Source organism: Vitis riparia, chromosome 1, assembly GCF_004353265.1.
Source record: "Vitis riparia cultivar Riparia Gloire de Montpellier isolate 1030 chromosome 1, EGFV_Vit.rip_1.0, whole genome shotgun sequence".
Taxonomy (NCBI): Eukaryota; Viridiplantae; Streptophyta; class Magnoliopsida; order Vitales; family Vitaceae; genus Vitis; species Vitis riparia.
This window is the reverse complement of record NC_048431.1, coordinates 644343-662500: the sequence shown is the minus strand read 5'-3', so window position 1 is coordinate 662500 and position 18158 is coordinate 644343. Positions and strand designations below refer to the sequence as shown.

The window sequence follows — 18158 nt, the reverse complement described above, 5'->3', positions numbered from 1 at the left end:
CCCCAAAAAACCAGGCAAAAAATACCCTTCAACCCCATCTGCATCCTCTTCTCTTTTCAAAAATATTTTTACAATAATAATTTAATTATCATTGAAATCATATATATAAAGATGTTCAATGAAGTAAGTTTCTTTTCATTCTTTCTCTTTCTGTTAAATTAAGTAAAAAAAAGACATGGTATAACTAATTGATTACAATTGGAAGTGTATGTTAATTTTACTTCCATTTTCAATTTTTTTTCAAAAAGATTATTTCTAAAAGAAAGTTTGAATAGAGAAGACTATTTTGTTTGCTTATTACTTACTGGATAATGATCAATTGATGGAAGAGAAAATATCTTAATTGGAGTGAAATTCAAATAGATACACCAAATACAAGATAAGATGAATTTCAATATGGAAAACTTAAATAATTTGATAAGTAATGAAATTTATGAACCTAGTAAAAACTAATTTCAATTTTTTCTGGACTCCAAACATAATTCGTAATTCAAATATAAGTTTGATGCTTAATTGACATTAAAGTTATGTTTGATATATGTAGGATATACATATATTATGTATTATTATTATTATTTTTATTAATTTTCATTTTTTTATATTTTTTATTTTACAAAATAATTTTTTTTATTATAAAATTAAAATTTTGGAAATAATGAAAAACTAAAAAATATTTATAAAATAAAATTAATATATGAATTATTTTTATATATTAAATAACATAATATAAAAATATATTTATAAAATTTAAATATTCTAATAATAAATATTGTTAAAATTTTTATATTTTTTTAAAAAAGAAAATATTAGTATACAATATAAATTTTATTTTAGATATCATGTTTATGGGATATAATATCGAAGAATATTATATCCTAATGGAAATTATATCATAGTATGTTTATGGGATATAATATCGATGAATATTATATTCTAATGGAAATTATATCATAATATATATATTTTTTATCTACTTTAATGAAATATGATATATTAAGATATACAATTCTATTATATTTTATCTTGTCTACTAAAAATAGCTTATAAGTAGAGATGGAAATTGATTTTTACTAGATGTTAAATGCTTGATTTTGAAAATATATAACAATTTTTAAATATATCTTTCAAAATATGATCATTCAAAAATTATTTGCAAATTTAATGTGGCTGTGAAGAGTAGAATAAAGTTGTCTTAGAAGAAATAATTTAGAAATGTTAAGAATCAATTTGGATAAAAAAAAAATAAAAAAAAAAAGTTAAGGGTTATGTGTCACAACCCAAATTTCGAGTGATGTAGAATTTGGTTCATGACCTCAAGTTAAAGGTTTGACCCTAAGGTTCTTCCTAATCCATGTAATAGTCAATCAAAATACTTCAAAAAATTTTTTTCTAAACATAAATCACACTAGAGCTCCCTCTAACTAACATTCCAATATAAAGCTAATGTGACATAAAAAATTCAACTCATTTAATTGACCAACAAAATATTTCGAATTCCGTCAATCCAAAATTTATACTTGTTCTCCAATTAATTTTTTTTTTTTTTAACTTTTCAACCACCATTCAATAGAAGACTTTTTCAACTTGAAATTCTAACATGACCTAAAATACCGGGTCACTACACTATGTGTGACAATGTTTCCAAAAATTGTAGCAAAAAATTTGCTTTTGAAAATACTTTTTTTTAAATAAAAAAAATTTATTACCATTTTGGGAACAAAATTTTGTTTAAAAACTCAATTTTGAAAAATGGTTTTCTTGATTTATTCTCCATTAAGGTATTGCATTTTTTTGCACAATGAAATTTTATTGATCTATTTTTCATGTTTTCAATTGTTTATCAAATTTGTTTTAAAAAATTACTTTATTTTCAAAATAAATTCGCTTTAGAAAATTACAAACTTCTAAATTGAGTTCAATGAAAATTTCTATGCCTCCTAAAAAGGGGTACGGAGAAATATGTAGTATGGCAATTTGAAGATGATTATAGAGAAAGAAAACAATAGATAAAATCTTAAAATAATAAGAAAAATATGCTAATTACATGCATGTGGGAGCCTTGAAGTCCCTGAGAGTTGCAAAGACAAACGAGTCAGGGGCAACTACAATGGCACTAGAAGGATCAACAAGCCTGGGCTTCATTTCTGGGATGTCTGATGCTTCTGTAAGTGATAATAGATTTCCATTGAGTAACAACTTATCACTTTGGATATCCCCATTCTGAGGAGTCAAATGGTACTCCTCTCTTTCTTGTCCTCCATTACTTTCAGAAGCAGTTGGGTGCAGATTCATGTCATTCTGGACTTGGATTTGGAACCAAGTCGAGTTTGACATGTTGATTATAAGCATGCTAATGCCCGGCTGCAAAAAAAGAAAAAAAAAGTTTAATTAATGATCAAGGTTGTATTTCAAATGACTTAAGTTGTCTAAGTGCTAAAAGTAGTTAGCTTAGCTCACCTTTTGCTTCGCACAATGGGAATATACGCGTAAGTAAGGAGAGTCATTTTGAGAGGTGGCAAGAACTCTCTTGCCCATTAGACGATGCCACAAAAGAGCACTGAAAAAAGAAAAAGAGAAATGGGGAATTGATCAGAAAAACTTATGTTTCTATCAAAGTTTATGTCGTTGGAGAATGAAACTGACCCGTAATAATCAGGATTAGGGATGAAACTTGTAGTATCAAGGAGGCCATAATTTCCTCCAATTAAAGATTGTCTGCAGAAGACCTTGTGGTTGAAGGTTGCTGACATGCCCAGTTGATCCAAGTACCTGCCTCAGCTCAAATAGTTAGAAACTAATTCTCAATGCACAGACACATTCAGAAACATGTATTGATAAATTAAAATTCTTACCAGAAGCCATCGGCAAAGGTGTGGGAGACATCTTTGCCACCACTGTTGTAAGCCCCACCAGCTTCTCCAATCCATGCAGATGCCCATGGCCCAAACAGCCTGATGCTGTCCGAGATATCCTTATACGTCTGAGCTATTTGGGAGAGGAAGTACGGGTCCTGAACCTTGTTGATGAGGGTGGGATCAACCCCTGCATACACCCAAAAAATTTATATTGTCTAAAGCAGTTCTCTAAATAGAGTTTCTAAGGTCCTGATTGGTAATTGTTGTATAAAAGTTCATAAACAATTCTCTATAATTTCAATTGTTACTCAAAATAATCAACAAAAGATAACTTAAAGTTAAAACATCCAAAATTTATTTTTATTTTTATTTTCATAAAACAGGCTAATCCAATTTTCCAACAAATTCTCAAAAATCAATATTTTGTATTGATAAATAATTGTAATTTGACAATAAAATATTATTTTCAATAACAGTCTCCAAACCCGCTTCATAAGGGTAGTACCGTAGTAGGATAGGAATGAATGCAAACCTGGGCCAAGGTTGTAAGTATGGTGAGTCAATCCATCGACAGCATGTGGCCCTGCAGCCTCCAGGAAGGCGTCGAACCACTCCTTATCATAAAAGCCAGCCGGCCCCATGATCTTGGGCATTGGCCTTGCCTTCTGGTAAACGTCTTTCACCGTTTGTCTTAGTTTCACCAGGTCCTTTGCATACTGCTTAGCATCAAGCCTTGCGGAAACCCCAGATCCACACAGCTCGTTTCCTGAAACAGCCGGTCAATAACATGATCAAAACACATATCTTTGTACCATTCTCATCTGTTTTACAGTGTTTTTAGAAAGTATTTTGAGTATAAAAAACGTTTTTTTTTTTTAAATAAAAATAGAATCAGACCTTTAATAAAATTTGAAAAGTACTTTTAAAAATGGAAATAATATCAAACGTATTCCGAATCAAAATATAGGATTGATGTAAAAGTATAATATAGATTACCTAGTTCGTATGAATCGATCTTGTACCCTTTTGACAGAGTGTACTCGATCAGGTCGCGGGCATTTTGCGAGTCCCAATCACCAGTCCAAGTGATATTGTCACCTTTGGGAGGCGGCTCCGGCTTGTTCTTCCCGATCAGGGCATTCAATCCAAAAGTAAACAAAGCTCTGCAATTTTTTACGAGTTCGTCAAATTTTCTACTAGTCATGAGGAAAAAGTAGTGATCATATGATTTAGATTTATATTTGTACGTAGACATATGTATGTACCCAGTTTGGTTGATGAGTTTATTGACTTCATCCCATTTCTGCATGGTGAGGCAACCTTCTGAGAATCCAAACAGACCACCCTCAACCTTTTTTATTTGTGGGCAGTCATGAATGGCATATCCAATTTGGTAGAGTATCTGATCTTGTAGTGAGCCTCCCATTCTGATTCTCAGATTATCAAATGCTGTGGAAATTCAATCCAAGTTGAGCACAAGATTTATAAGAAAATTATGAGTGGATCATTTCACAAATTCAATAAAACGTTGAAGGTTTATCTCCAATAACAAAGTATACTTTTTTTCGGAAGATACGGAAAAAAACACCACCACCAATCATATGACATGTATACATTTTTAAATCCCATTGTTTGTGTCATAATTTTATTTATTTGTATAGTTATATTTTAATCTTATTTGTATACACTTGTTTAACAATCTAAATCTCAATCTCATCATAAATATTTAATTGTTCATAATTGATATAACTATAGCATTTTTCTTATAAATATTACGAAAAAAAATTTATAGGTTATGTTTGGTTTTCGAAAAATTCATGAAAAAAATATGAAGGAAAGAAAATGAAAAAAAAAAAAGAAAGTGAAACATACAACTTAAAATCATTTTAAATTTACCTTTGATAGCATTCACAAGAATGATGTTCTGCAAATCCTGAAATAATCAAAGAAAAAAAAAATCAATCTCATATTAATTTTCAAAGTTATTATGAAAAAGGAAAAGAAAAAAAAAAAGCATCACATGGATAAAGTGAACAAAACCCAAAGAACATTCGTGCTTGCTTGGCAACCAAAACACTCTCTCCCTCTCTTAATCTTATTTTTAAAATAATTTAAGAAAAACAAATAAAAAACACTTTGGTCTTAGTTGATAACGGTTTTGAAAATCAAATTTCTGATTTTCAAAATAAAAAAATAGAAAAAATATATTTGACAATCACAAAATAAAAAATAAGATGTTTTTAGAAAACATTGTATTTATTGTCCAAAAGTTTAAAAAAAAAAATAAAAAAACACTTTGGTCTTGATAACTATTTTGAAAATCAATTTTCTGTTTTTCAAAATATAAAAAAAAAAAAGGAAAAATATCTTTGACAATCATAAAATAAAAAATAAGATGCTTTTAGAAAGCATTGTCTTTGTTGTCCAAAAATTGTTTTAAAAAATAATTATATAATTTTGTTGTCCAAAAGTTGTTTTAAAAAATAATAATATAAATATATAAAATAATTAAAAAAAAAACCCGAAAGTTATTTTTAAGACATACTAAAAAAACATTGGTTTTTAGAAACGAAATTTTATTTAAAATTCCAAGCAGGGCAAACAATTTTCTCTATTGATATTTAAATTAATATACAGTTCTAAATCATTTTGAAAAACAGTTTTCATATGTATGAAAAACCAAAGATAAAAGTAACAAAGATAAAAGTACCAGATTGAAGATGCCAGCTAATCCCCATGGACATTGATTGTAATCACACTTATCAGCAGGCCACCAGTCAATGGTGGCACAGATGAAATTATCATCTGTTTCAGCTATTGAAGTCACTCCTCCAACCGTTACTTTCACATCTTCTGCAAATCCCTCAAAAAACCAGGCACAAAATAGAAGAACACCCACCATTGTTCCCTTCAACCCCATCGGCATCTTCTTCTCTTCTCAAAAATATTTTTACAATAATAATTTAGTTATCACTGAAATCATATATATATAGAGAGATGTTCAACGAAGTAAGTTTGTTTCCAATCTTTCAAATTATGTAAAAAAAAAACATGGTATAACTAATGGATTACAATTGGAAGTGTATGTTAATTTTACTTCCATTTTCAACATTTGTCAGAAAGATTATTTCTAAAAAAAGTTTGAATAGAGAAGACTATTTTGTTTGGATAATGATTGAAAGAGAAAAGATCATAATTGGAGTGAAATTCAAATATATGCACCAAATACAAGATATGATGAATTTCAATATGTAAAATTTAGATAATTTGATAAATAATCAAATTTACAAACCTAATAAATACTAATTTCAATTTTTCTAGACTCCAAACATAATTTGTAATTCAAATATAAGTGTGATGCTTAATTGACATTAAAGTTATGTTTGATATATGTTGGATATACATATATTATGTATTATAATTTTTTTTACTATTTTTTATTTTTTTTATTTTTTTATATTACTTATTTTACAAAATAAATTTTTTATTATTAAATTAAATATGTGGTTAAAAATGAAAAACTAAAAAAAAAATAATATATGTATTATTTTTATATATTAAATAATATAATAAAAAAATTATTTATAAAGTTTAAATATTCTAATAATAAAATATTGTTAAAATTTTTATATTTTTTTATATAGAAAATATTAGTATACAATATAAATTTTATTTTAGATATTGAAAAATAATATATTTCATTTTAAGTATAAGACAACATATTTAGTTAAGTATTACTTTAGGATATCAATCTTTCTCTTTCTGTCAAATTAAGTAAAAAAAAAAGATATGATATAACTAATTGATTACAATTGGAAGTGTATCTTAATTTTACTTCCATTTTCAACATTTTTCAGAAAGATTATTTCTAAAAGAAAGTTTGAATAGAGAAGATTATTTTGTTTGCTTATTACTTACCGGATAACGATTAATTGATGGAAGAGAAAAGATCCTAATTGCAGTGAAATTCAAATATAAATATGATGAATTTCAATATGGAAAGTTTAGTTAATTTGATAAATAATATCTTATGTATTATAATTTTTTTATTAAATTTTAATTTTTTATATTACTTATTTTACAAAATATTTTTTTATATTATAAAATTAAATTTGTGATTAAAAATGAAAAACTAAAAAAACATTTATAAAATAAAATTAATATATGTATTATTTAATATAGATTATTTTTATATATTAAATAACATAATATAAAAAATTATTTATAAAGTTTAAATATTCTAATAATAAATATTGTTAAAATTTTTATATTTTTTTAAATAAAAAATATTAGTAGGCAATATAAATTTTATTTTAGATATTGAAAAATAATATATTTCATTTTATTTATTTTAAGTATAAGACAACATATTTCGTTAAGTATTACTTTAGGATATCGTGTTTATGGGATATAATATCGAAGAATATTATATCATAATGGAAATTATATCATAGTATATTTATTTTTTATCTATTTTAATGAGATATGATATATTAAGATATACAAATTCTATTATATCTTATCTTGTCTACTAAAAATAGCTCATGAGTAGAGATGGAAATTGATTTTTGTTAGATGTTAAATGCTTGATTTTGAAAATATATAACAAATTTTGAATATATCTTTCAAAATATGATTATTCAAAAATTATTTGCAAATTCAATGTGGTTGTGAAGAGTAGAATAAAGTTATCTTAGAAGAAATAATTTAAAATTTTTGAAAGGTATTTTTATTTAAAGTGTTTTTAAATGATTTCTAAAAGTTATAAATTTCCTTTAAGAAACATTGTAAATGATTTTTAAAATTTTTTAAAACCATTTTTACAATTTTATCATATGTCTAATTTTTCTTTAAAAACACTTTTTATACTACAAATATTTTTAAAAACACATCAAAGGGAGTCTTAATTACCATAATTATATAGTTCAATTGTAAATGAATTATTATTTAATTTAATTTCAAATTTTAAAAATTTCAAAATAAGAAACCCCAAACATTAAATTGATGAAAAATAAACTAAGATAATAGTTACAATTCCAAAGAAATTAAAACAAAATAAAAAAACCATATGAATATTAAATTAGATTTGAGAATGATATCTATTTAATTTTTATTAATTATATATTAATTATTATTACTATTTGAGGATAAATGTTATTATTTAATTAAAAATATTTTTTTAGTCTATAGTGCATAATTTTTAGGGCAGACAAAATTTCTTAAAAAATCTTAATAACCTATGTAATAATTTAAATATATATATATATTTGAATAAAAACATGTATCCCTAGCATTAGCCTTATAATGGATTAAATTAATGTACAAATTCTGACCCTTGAAATAGATTTTAAAGCTAAATATGGTGTGCCCAATGTTCTTATAATTAAACAAACCTTATGCAATTTATACCAAATTTGCAAATTTTAAGGACTTTAGCTCCAATATTAATTTTTCTTACCCTAAAACATAACTATCCTAAATAAAATAAAATGAAGGAAAAGAAAAAAGGAAAAAATAAATTTACAATTCCACATCCCCTTTTTTTTGGCAACGTGGCTTTATCTGTAGAGGACACTACATAATGTGAAAAGTTTTTCAATTCCACTAACTCTAATGAAAATAAAATTCCGTCGCGTTGATCTTATCCCTAATAATTTTCTTAGGACGTACTTGATTTTCCCTTCACGAATCCAAAATTGGAGGGTCCAGATCTTTCGGAGGATGAGTTTGGACCCACCACGTATCATGCTTGGCTCCATGATAAATAGTGGGCTTCTGTGCTTGTTTCTCATCTCATACTATACCTTTGTTTTCGTTTCAAGGTTAGCCCCCCACGTTCTCTCTCTCGCTCCCTCTCTCATTCTTCCATTGTCGTTATTGTTTTTTTTTTTTCGGTTTCTAACTTTCTGCCTCTCTGAATATATCAGAGCCAAAAAGAGTCTGGGAAGTGAAGATGGGGAAAGTGTCAGCCATCTTAGTGGGGCTTCTGCTCTTATGCGTATTGGGTGAAGCGGTACAGAATCTAGAGATATACAAAGACCCAACACAGCCCATTTATATGAGAATCAAAGACCTGATGGGAAGGATGAGTCTAGCAGAGAAAATAGGCCAAATGACGCAGATTGATCGATCAGTTGCTACCCCAGAGATCATGAAGGAATTCTCAATCGGCAGTTTACTTAGCGGCGGAGGCAGTGTGCCTCTACCTCAAGCCACCGCAGAAGACTGGATTCACATGGTGAACGACTTTCAAAAGGGCTCTCTTTCAAGCCGTCTGGGCATTCCAATGATTTATGGCATAGACGCTGTTCATGGCCATAACAGCGTATACAAGGCAACCATATTTCCCCACAATGTGGGTCTTGGGGCTACCAGGTGAGTGTTCATCACATATTGTTGAAGATTTTTGGATTTGAAGGGCTTTTTTGGATTGATTTTGACCCATTATTTGGCTGGGTATGTGAATTTCGATTCAATCCTTGCAGGGATCCAGAGCTTGTGAAGAGGATTGGCGCTGCGACTGCCCTTGAAGTTAGAGCTACTGGCATTCAATATGCTTTTGCGCCATGTATTGCGGTATATATACAATGAAGAATCATTTAACAAATATGTATATATATATGTATGCCTTTCAAACTATTCTAAACTTGAACCATTCCTGTATACATGTAATAGGTCTGCAGAGATCCAAGATGGGGCCGGTGCTACGAGAGCTACAGTGAGGATCCCAAAATTGTCAAAGAAATGACAACAATTATAACTGGGCTACAAGGCGAGATCCCCACCAATTCAAGGGCGGGCATGCCTTATGTTGGTGGAAAGTAAGTTCAATCCCTGCTTCGTCACTCATGGCCTTTTGATTTGCCCTGAAACTAGGGTTTGAACTTGGCTAGATTGGTCAGTTAAACTCAAGTTGGTCATAAATCTAATATAATTTGATATCTTTCTTAAAAATCTAAGAAAAAATGAATATTATTATATAACATAATAAATACTATAAATATCATAATAACATTAAATAAGATTTGTGTTAATGGGATCGAGCTTGTTTAAGTCTAACCAAATTGAGTTCAGATTCAAAAATCCTAATCTAAACTTGCCTTACTCAAGTTTTGAAAATGATTGTTCAATCCGACCACGTTGGATTTGGGACGGGCATAGGAGCCCACTTCGCAACCGTACCCTAAAACAATCTCTTGGTTGTGCCTTACTAATAGGAATAAGGTAGCGGCTTGCGCAAAGCACTTTGTGGGTGATGGGGGCACGACTCATGGCATCAATGAGAACAACACCGTTATTGATTGGAAAGGATTAATGAAGATTCACATGCCTGCCTATCACCCTTCCATCGGGAGGGGTGTGGCTACAGTCATGGTTTCCTACTCCAGCTGGAATGGAAAGAAGATGCATGCTAACCACCAACTTATCACTGGATTCCTCAAAAACACCCTTAAATTCAAGGTAAATACTATTTAATATTAGATTTTCATCTCTTCCTAGTACTGACTACCTTGTAAATTGTAGGGTTTTGTCATCTCGGATTGGGAGGGTATTGACAGGATCACCTCACCACCCCATGCAAACTACACATATTCCGTTCAAGCTGGGATACAAGCAGGCATTGACATGGTATTTATCCTTAATTTGAGGCTGGCGATGTAATGTGAATTTTGAGATAAATTGGATTATTTTCTAACTCTGAATCCTTTTGGGTGTTCTTATAATTAGGTAATGGTTCCTTTTAACCACATTGAATTCATTGGTATTCTGACCAAACTGGTGGAGAGCAAAGTCATCCCCATGAGCCGTATCGATGATGCTGTCAGCAGGATTTTGAGAGTCAAGTTTACCATGGGTTTGTTTGAGAACCCATTGGCTGATCTCAGTTTAGTTGACCAGCTAGGGAGCCAGGTATCTCTAAAATATATACTTCTGAAGTTTAATCATCAATGGTTTTTTCTTGGTTTTCTGCTGTAGCTTTCTGTTTATTACCTAACAGGCTCATAGAGATTTGGCAAGAGAAGCAGTTAGGAAGTCTATGGTTCTTTTGAAGAATGGAGAAACCGCAGATGCTCCTTTGCTTCCCTTCCCTAAAAAGGCAGATAGGATCCTAGTTGCGGGAACCCACGCCGACAATTTGGGCTACCAATGTGGTGGTTGGACTATCACTTGGCAGGGACTCGATGGAAACAACCACACCCAAGGTAGGGATGACAAAGTTTGATTCCAATTTCCACACTCAATTTGGGTAGTATTTGGATTGAGTTGATCTATATAGTAAAATGCTTAAACTTTGATATAACACGAGGACCCACTTACACCACTTACATGAATTACCACCCCTGACTCAATGTGTGTAATGTTCATTTCATATATACCAATTCCAGCCATAATCAGCAATACATAGCTAATTTGTATTACTGGTAATCTTGTCTTCTACTAAACAGGAACAACCATCCTAAGCGCCATCTCAGCTGCCATTGACCCAGGCACAGAACTGGTATATAGGGAGAATCCTGATGCTGAATTCGTCAAGTCCGGCAACTTCTCCTACGCGATTGTCGTTGTGGGAGAGCACCCTTATGCAGAGACTGCAGGAGATAATTCCAACTTAACAATTCCTGAACCAGGTCCTAGCACGATCACTAACGTATGTGGGGGTGTTAAGTGTGTAGTTGTAGTGATCTCAGGCCGGCCTCTGGTGATCCAGCCCTACCTTCCATCCATAAGTGCTCTTGTTGCTGCATGGCTACCAGGCAGTGAAGGCCAAGGTGTGGCTGATGTTCTATTTGGAGACTATGGATTCACCGGGAAGCTTCCTCGGACGTGGTTCAAGACTGTAGAGCAACTGCCTATGAATTTTGACGATGCCTATTATGACCCACTCTTCCCCCTTGGCTTTGGACTCACGACCGAGCCAGCTGCGGCAAGATAGGGATCGGGTCAGACTGCTCAGTGCTTAAAACTATGTGTAGCTAGCATATACTTGGTTTCTAGTTTTCTTCTCTTGGTTGGTATTAGTTGGATAGGATAGACACTAGTACATTGGAAACTCGAGTTTGATTTAGCGATTTAATTACTTTGATTTATTTATTTATTTTTACAATATATAGGTTTTCTCTTTTACAGGATTTTTTACAAAGCCAAAAAGCCATAAATTTCATATGATATTAGTATTGCAAATACTTCATTAAACATAAAATAGCTTCCTATTTATTAAAATTTAAGATCATGGAGTAGGATCAAGAAGCAATTATTTGTTAGAAATTCCATGTGCTCTATCATGGGGTTTGGTAATGATTGACAATGTTTCTATGTGGAGTGTTTTAAGTATAATAATATTTATTTAGGAAGTATTTTTAATGGAAGTTTTTATTTTTTAAAATGTTTTTAAGAAAATTATTTATCAACTATTTTAAAATTTGAAGTTTTTTCAAAAACGATTTTCGTATTGGAAGTACTTTTTAGGTTTATAATAGATATCATGCATACTTCAACATAATGACTAAAAGTATCCAAAATAAAAAACAAAAAACAAAAAAATAATCGGAGTCCTTAACTTAATGTAAAAATGATTCACTAAATATAAAAATAATCATCAAAATAATTGTTTGATCTTTAATCATGCAATACCATATACAAAATAGAATAAGAGAATCACATCATTCAATTATATATCATGATTGCATGCATTAAAAATGTATAGGGGAGTATAAACCTTCTATGATTTCAAAAGTTGGGTGCTCCAGGGAAGTCACGAATAGTTTGACATGTGCGTAAAAAACATATTAACTTTTGGCTGAAAAAGAACACTTCAAATTGTATCTTTTGTATCTTTCTAGTTGAAATCTTATTAAAAATGGGAGGGTATGGTTTAGATCGGATCAATATAGAATTATCACCCGATGTTCATTCCATATTTTCTCTTTGGTTGATAGTAATAGGTATAATACAAATAATTTATACAACTTCAATCATATTTTGAAATTTCAATTGAGTTATGAATCAAATTTGACAATAGTTTTAAAAATACTTATTAAAAAATATCTTTTAAAGTTAATTATTCAAAATAAATCTGAATTATTTTTAGAAATAATGTTTTGTTTCAAAATTTAAATTTGAAAAATAATTTGCTTGATTTATTTTTTGTAAAGATATTATGCACGTATATATAAAGAATTTTTTATATTTTAATTATTTTTTTATAATATTTCACTAAAAAGAATTTTGTTTCCCAACACCAAACACCCCAAATTTATTAGACTAAAAAATTGTTTTCAAACAAAAATTTGTCAAATATATGTTGTTAATTGAAAAAACAATATCCAGACAAATTAACCTTAAATTTTCAGTTTGGTCCAGAGGGTCATCGAGCCTAAGCTAAAGGTGGTCCGAGCCTCCAATCTCGGCTCGAACCCGGGGCCCGAGACGGGCTTGCCTGACTGATGTCACGCTTTGTAATAAATTAATAAAGAATTTTTTGTTTGGGTGGTTCGACGACTGTAGACTATGTATCAGACGACGTCGTTCTGGACGGAGGAGGGTTAACATTAGGGAAACGCTGCGTTTTAAGGAGAAGCGACGAGCCTCTTCTTTCTCAATTTCTCTGTTATTGCTCCAGCCACAGCCATCGCTCCACCTTGGTCGCAGTCGCCTTCAGAGGATTCGGTGAGCTTCCTCTCAATCTTTAGGGTTTTATCTGCTCTACGAATTTCAGTTTCTAAGCAGGTTTCTTACGAATCAAATCTCCACAACAAAGATCAAGAACCGCCTCTCAATCCGTTTTCCCTATTTTCTCATGGATAATTTCTCTCAAGTTTGGCAATAATTTTTCTGAATAATCTCTCGTAGATTGATTTTCGGTTTTCTTTCTGTTATTGTATTTTTATTTTCTGAAAAATTTGTTGCTTTCTTTTGTGTAGAATCGGTACTGTTGATATAAATTTTGCAGTTGATTGTTCTCAAAATTTTCTTTTATTTTCCAAATCCTCAATACTTCTTGCACCATTCTTTTTGTCCTTTTCGGTCTCGATTTTTTTTTTTCTAATAAACAATATTTACAAGCTCGAGATAGAAGGAATATCGACTAGAAAAGATGAGGATGAGGGAAATTAGGGGAAATTTTATGTGTTTTAGTACTGTTTATTTTCTGTTTAAAGAAGTGAAAAAAGACGGGGAAAGAGTAAAGGAAAACTCATTGGATTCAGCATCTTGCTTTTTTCTTCTGTTTGCTCGTCCTCTTATTCCTCAGTTTCTGAGGGATTGAAAGTTTAGTTTTGATGGTGTTGGTGGTCAATCTATTTATGTCATTATTTATTAATTAATTGTTGAATTGTGATGATGGCTTTTGGGTGCAATCTCTTGAATGCCTTGTGAGTAAGTTTAGTTAATGGGTCAATTTAGGTTTCTTTTCAGAGTTTGGGTGAAATACGTGAAAATTTTTAAATCTTCCTCACATCATGGAATTTCAGGGATACTCAATGTGATGCTTTTTTTTGGTGGTTTTAGTTTGCTGTACTACTCTATGTCCTACCAATGTTTCAAAAGTAATAAAATTTTTCTGCATTTATTTTTGCTTAAGGTATGCTGATTGGGAGTTGTCTTTTGCAGTTTGTTTGTTAGACAGGTTACAGACCAAAGTGTAGCTGTTCTTCTTCCCTGAACATTATGTCTGCAAATATGAGCCTTCGCCTGATTACATATTCCGAAGAGCTTGTAAATGGACAACCAATTTATGTTTCATCAAATTGTCTTCCCTTGAAGGCTTTTAGACTTGAACCAGCGGGGCATGCTTTCCACTCTGCTGCTCTAAGAGTTCTTGGGTGTTATGAGGAAGAAGGTGAAGATGAGGATGATCAGAATGTGCCCAATGATAAGGAGCAAAGTTATTTTCCATCATCGGGTTCATATAGCAGCAAAGGTAAAAAGAAATCTGGTGCTGAAGGCAAACAGCAGGATCATTATGCATTGTTGGGTTTAAGCCATTTAAGATTCCTTGCCACTGAGGACCAGATAAGAAAGAGCTACCGTGAAACTGCTTTGAAGCATCATCCTGACAAACAGGCTGCTCTCATTCTTGCTGAGGAAACTGAAGCTGCAAAGCAAGCGAAGAAAGATGAAATAGAGAACCACTTCAAGTCCATCCAAGAAGCATATGAGGTGTTAATTGATCCTGTGAAGAGAAGAATTTATGACTCTACAGATGAATTTGATGATGAAATTCCAACTGATTGTGAGCCACAAGACTTCTTCAAAGTATTTGGTCCAGCCTTTATGAGGAATAGCAGATGGTCGGTTAACCAACCGGTTCCTACTCTAGGGGAAGAGAATACTCCACTTAAAGAAGTCGATATGTTTTATAATTTTTGGTATTGCTTTAAAAGTTGGAGAGAGTTCCCTCATACAGATGAGTTTGATCTTGAACAAGCTGAGTCTCGCGATCATAAGAGATGGATGGAGAGACAGAATGCAAAACTTTCAGAAAAAGCAAGAAAGGAAGAATATGTACGGATACGTTCTCTCATTGATAATGCTTATAAAAGAGATCCTAGAATACTTAGGAGAAAGGAGGAGGAGCGAGCAGAAAAGCAGAAAAAAAGGCAGGCCAAATATTTGGCAAAGAAGTTGCAGGAGGAGGAAGCAGCCAGGATTGCTGAAGAGGAGAAACGGCAGAAAGAGGAAGAGGAAAAACGAGCTGCTGAAGCAGCTTCACACCAGAAGAAGGTGAAGGAAAAAGAGAAGAAGCTCTTGCGGAAAGAGCGAACCCGTCTTCGAACTCTATCAGCTCCTGTTTTGACCCAAAATCTGTTCAATATTACTGAAGATGACGTGGAAAGTCTCTGCATGTCACTTGAAACTGAGCAGTTGAGGAATTTATGTGACAAGATCGAGGGAGCAGAAGGGCTTGAACGAGGTAAACTTCTCAGAGATGCACGTGGAGGCAATAATGACTCAACAGGTAAGAAACAAGGTGAGAAGAATCCACAGCATAATGGTTCTGTGGAAGTTAATGGAAATGTCCCATTAGGCAAGTATGAGAAAAAGGAGAAACCTTGGGAAAGAGAAGAAATTGAGCTCTTGAGAAAAGGGATGCAGAAATATCCCAAAGGAACATCTCGAAGATGGGAGGTTATTTCTGAATACATTGGCACAGGAAGATCCGTTGACGAGATATTGAAGGCAACAAAAACAGTTCTTCTCCAGAAGCCCGATGCCGCCAAAGCTTTTGATTCATTCCTTGAGAAGAGAAAGCCGGCTCAGTCCATTGCATCTCCACTTACAACTAGAGAGGAAACAGAGGGAGTACTCATCCAGAATGGGCCTGAAAGTAATGCTTCTAATAAGGATAACTTGAAGGAGTCTTCAAGCACAAGTGGGAAACAACAAAATCCTGATGGTGCGGTTGCTTCAAATGGGGTTACTTCAAGTTCAGAGCAAGATTTGTGGTCTGCTGTTCAAGAAAGGGCTCTAGTTCAAGCCCTGAAGACATTTCCAAAGGAAACTAATCAGCGTTGGGAACGAGTTGCTGCTGCAGTTCCTGGGAAAACTGTGAACCAGTGCAAGAAGAAGTTTGCATTGCTGAAGGAGCATTTCAGAAACAAGAAAAATGCTGTTTAGTTGGTTCTGCATCCAATGGTATGCCAAATGTGACAAATGTGCTCGAGGAGACTGTGTTTTGACCTCTCTTTAAATTTGATTCCTTTCTCTTTTCAAGATGGAATAGCCTGAAGCTACATTGCCAAGGAGAACATTTTTTCCTTTTAATTGCATTTTCTAGGGCAGCTTCTGATGTTTTACCACATAGGTTATATATCTAATATTTTTGGGAGGGGTAGCCCCTTAGGCGGATCTATGCTGAGAGGTTCCTGTGTCAACCCATTGCTGAAGGTACTTCATTTTCATGGGAATCTTTTTTGTACTTCGTTTGAAAAATCAGATCATGCTTTATATTACAGTGTTTAGGTTTTACATGTATTGCATTGAGAGAACAAAGGAAGGTTGTAAGTTTTACTTCAACTATTTTAATGATTGTCTGATATTGCTGTTGGATTATCATGGGAGAGGGTTCTATGTTATCATTTTTAGTTAGATTATGGTTGTATCGTCCGACATTCAATAGTTATTATCAAATTGCCAGTATAAATCTTGGCATTTTTATCTCGTGTTTATTTTTAATTTGTAATTTTTGTTTTATAGTTTGGCCAGATATTTCCTTTTTCTCTCCCAGGTTTATCTCAAATTTGTCATAAAATAAAATGCCAGTTGCAGTGTGAAGCATGAGATGCATGAATTTCATTCTGGTAGATTTTAACATGAGAATTTTCTTCATGTCTGATACTAATCTCCAAGATTGACAATATATTAATTAAAATACCATTTTTTTCCCAATACTTTCAGCTTCTTCTTCATCATGAATACAAAATCGTTGTGCCTTTAGGATGAGATCTTAGCTTGCCATTTGTTCTTCATGTCAGATACTAATCTCTACGATTGAAAATATTTTAACTAGAACACGGTTTATTTCAAGTGTTCAGCATCTTCTTCATTAGGAATACAAATTGTCATGTATTTAGGGAAGGATCTTAGCTTGCCAATTTTCCTTTATATATGGTTTTGGTGGACTTTACATTACCTGTGGCTACAATATCTCATTTGGGGGAACCTTGGAGTTTGAATTATTGCCCCAATTTATGGTTTAGTAGAGCCTTAAGCTAACTTGATGCTTCCATACATGTTGGATATATGTTTGTAGGACTAACATTACCATAATATCCTAATTGATGTTTGCCTTGATATATTGCCCACAATTAACACTTGCCCCAATTAATGGTCTTGTAGGATCTTACATTAAGACCATATTACCATGTTCCTGTGATGCATGTTTCCCTCAAAGTTGGTTTAAACAGGAATTTAGACTACCATGGTGTTATTGGGTATAAAATTAGCTTTTTATATTACCTTCTTGTCTCAATATGTTAGTGTGTCACAGTTTCAGAAGATCGAAGTACCATCTCGCCTGAATTATCTTGTGTCGGATGTTAAGCTTCCTTGTTGCCTCTACATGAGCTTTGATTATTATCTCAAACAGCCTTGGTGTATCAATTTGCAGTCTGCTGTGACCTTGAATTATCATTTTGCTGCATTTAGCTCAATATATTGATCCTTTAGGACCTTAAACCATCAGGTTATCATTGATACATGCTCTAATTGGACCTTAAATTGTCGTTCTTCACACGAAAGGTTTAAAGACGGTCTTGCCATAAAAAATTATTTAGTTGCTAGATTGCCTTAGTGCAACCCCCA

The 18158-nt window shown here is 32.0% G+C and overlaps 3 protein-coding genes across 3 annotated transcripts; 2 read left to right on the top strand and 1 right to left on the bottom strand.

The window, feature by feature from the left end:
* Positions 1 to 2040: 2040 nt before the first annotated feature.
* On the bottom strand, positions 2041 to 5775 carry LOC117914322 (heparanase-like protein 2). The gene is made up of 9 exons (XM_034829614.1): positions 5566 to 5775; positions 4752 to 4788; positions 4121 to 4304; positions 3852 to 4018; positions 3388 to 3621; positions 2853 to 3042; positions 2644 to 2769; positions 2458 to 2557; positions 2041 to 2361 (listed from the first exon to the last, which is right to left on the bottom strand). Exons 1-9 carry the CDS (start codon positions 5773 to 5775, stop codon positions 2041 to 2043), a joined length of 1569 nt encoding a protein of 522 aa, XP_034685505.1.
* A 2885-nt stretch (positions 5776 to 8660) lies between these two features.
* On the top strand, positions 8661 to 11955 carry LOC117922470 (beta-glucosidase BoGH3B-like). The gene is made up of 9 exons (XM_034840605.1): positions 8661 to 8677; positions 8783 to 9230; positions 9341 to 9431; positions 9531 to 9676; positions 10073 to 10316; positions 10380 to 10484; positions 10584 to 10766; positions 10855 to 11059; positions 11303 to 11955. The coding sequence occupies exons 2-9, from the start codon at positions 8809 to 8811 to the stop codon at positions 11788 to 11790; spliced, it is 1884 nt and encodes a 627-aa protein (XP_034696496.1). The 5' UTR covers positions 8661 to 8677; positions 8783 to 8808; the 3' UTR covers positions 11791 to 11955.
* Positions 11956 to 13416: 1461 nt separating this feature from the next.
* On the top strand, positions 13417 to 17012 carry LOC117919541 (dnaJ homolog subfamily C member 2). The gene is made up of 2 exons (XM_034836700.1): positions 13417 to 13523; positions 14466 to 17012. The coding sequence occupies exon 2, from the start codon at positions 14523 to 14525 to the stop codon at positions 16470 to 16472; it is 1950 nt and encodes a 649-aa protein (XP_034692591.1). The 5' UTR covers positions 13417 to 13523; positions 14466 to 14522; the 3' UTR covers positions 16473 to 17012.
* The last annotated feature ends 1146 nt before the right edge of the window (positions 17013 to 18158 follow it).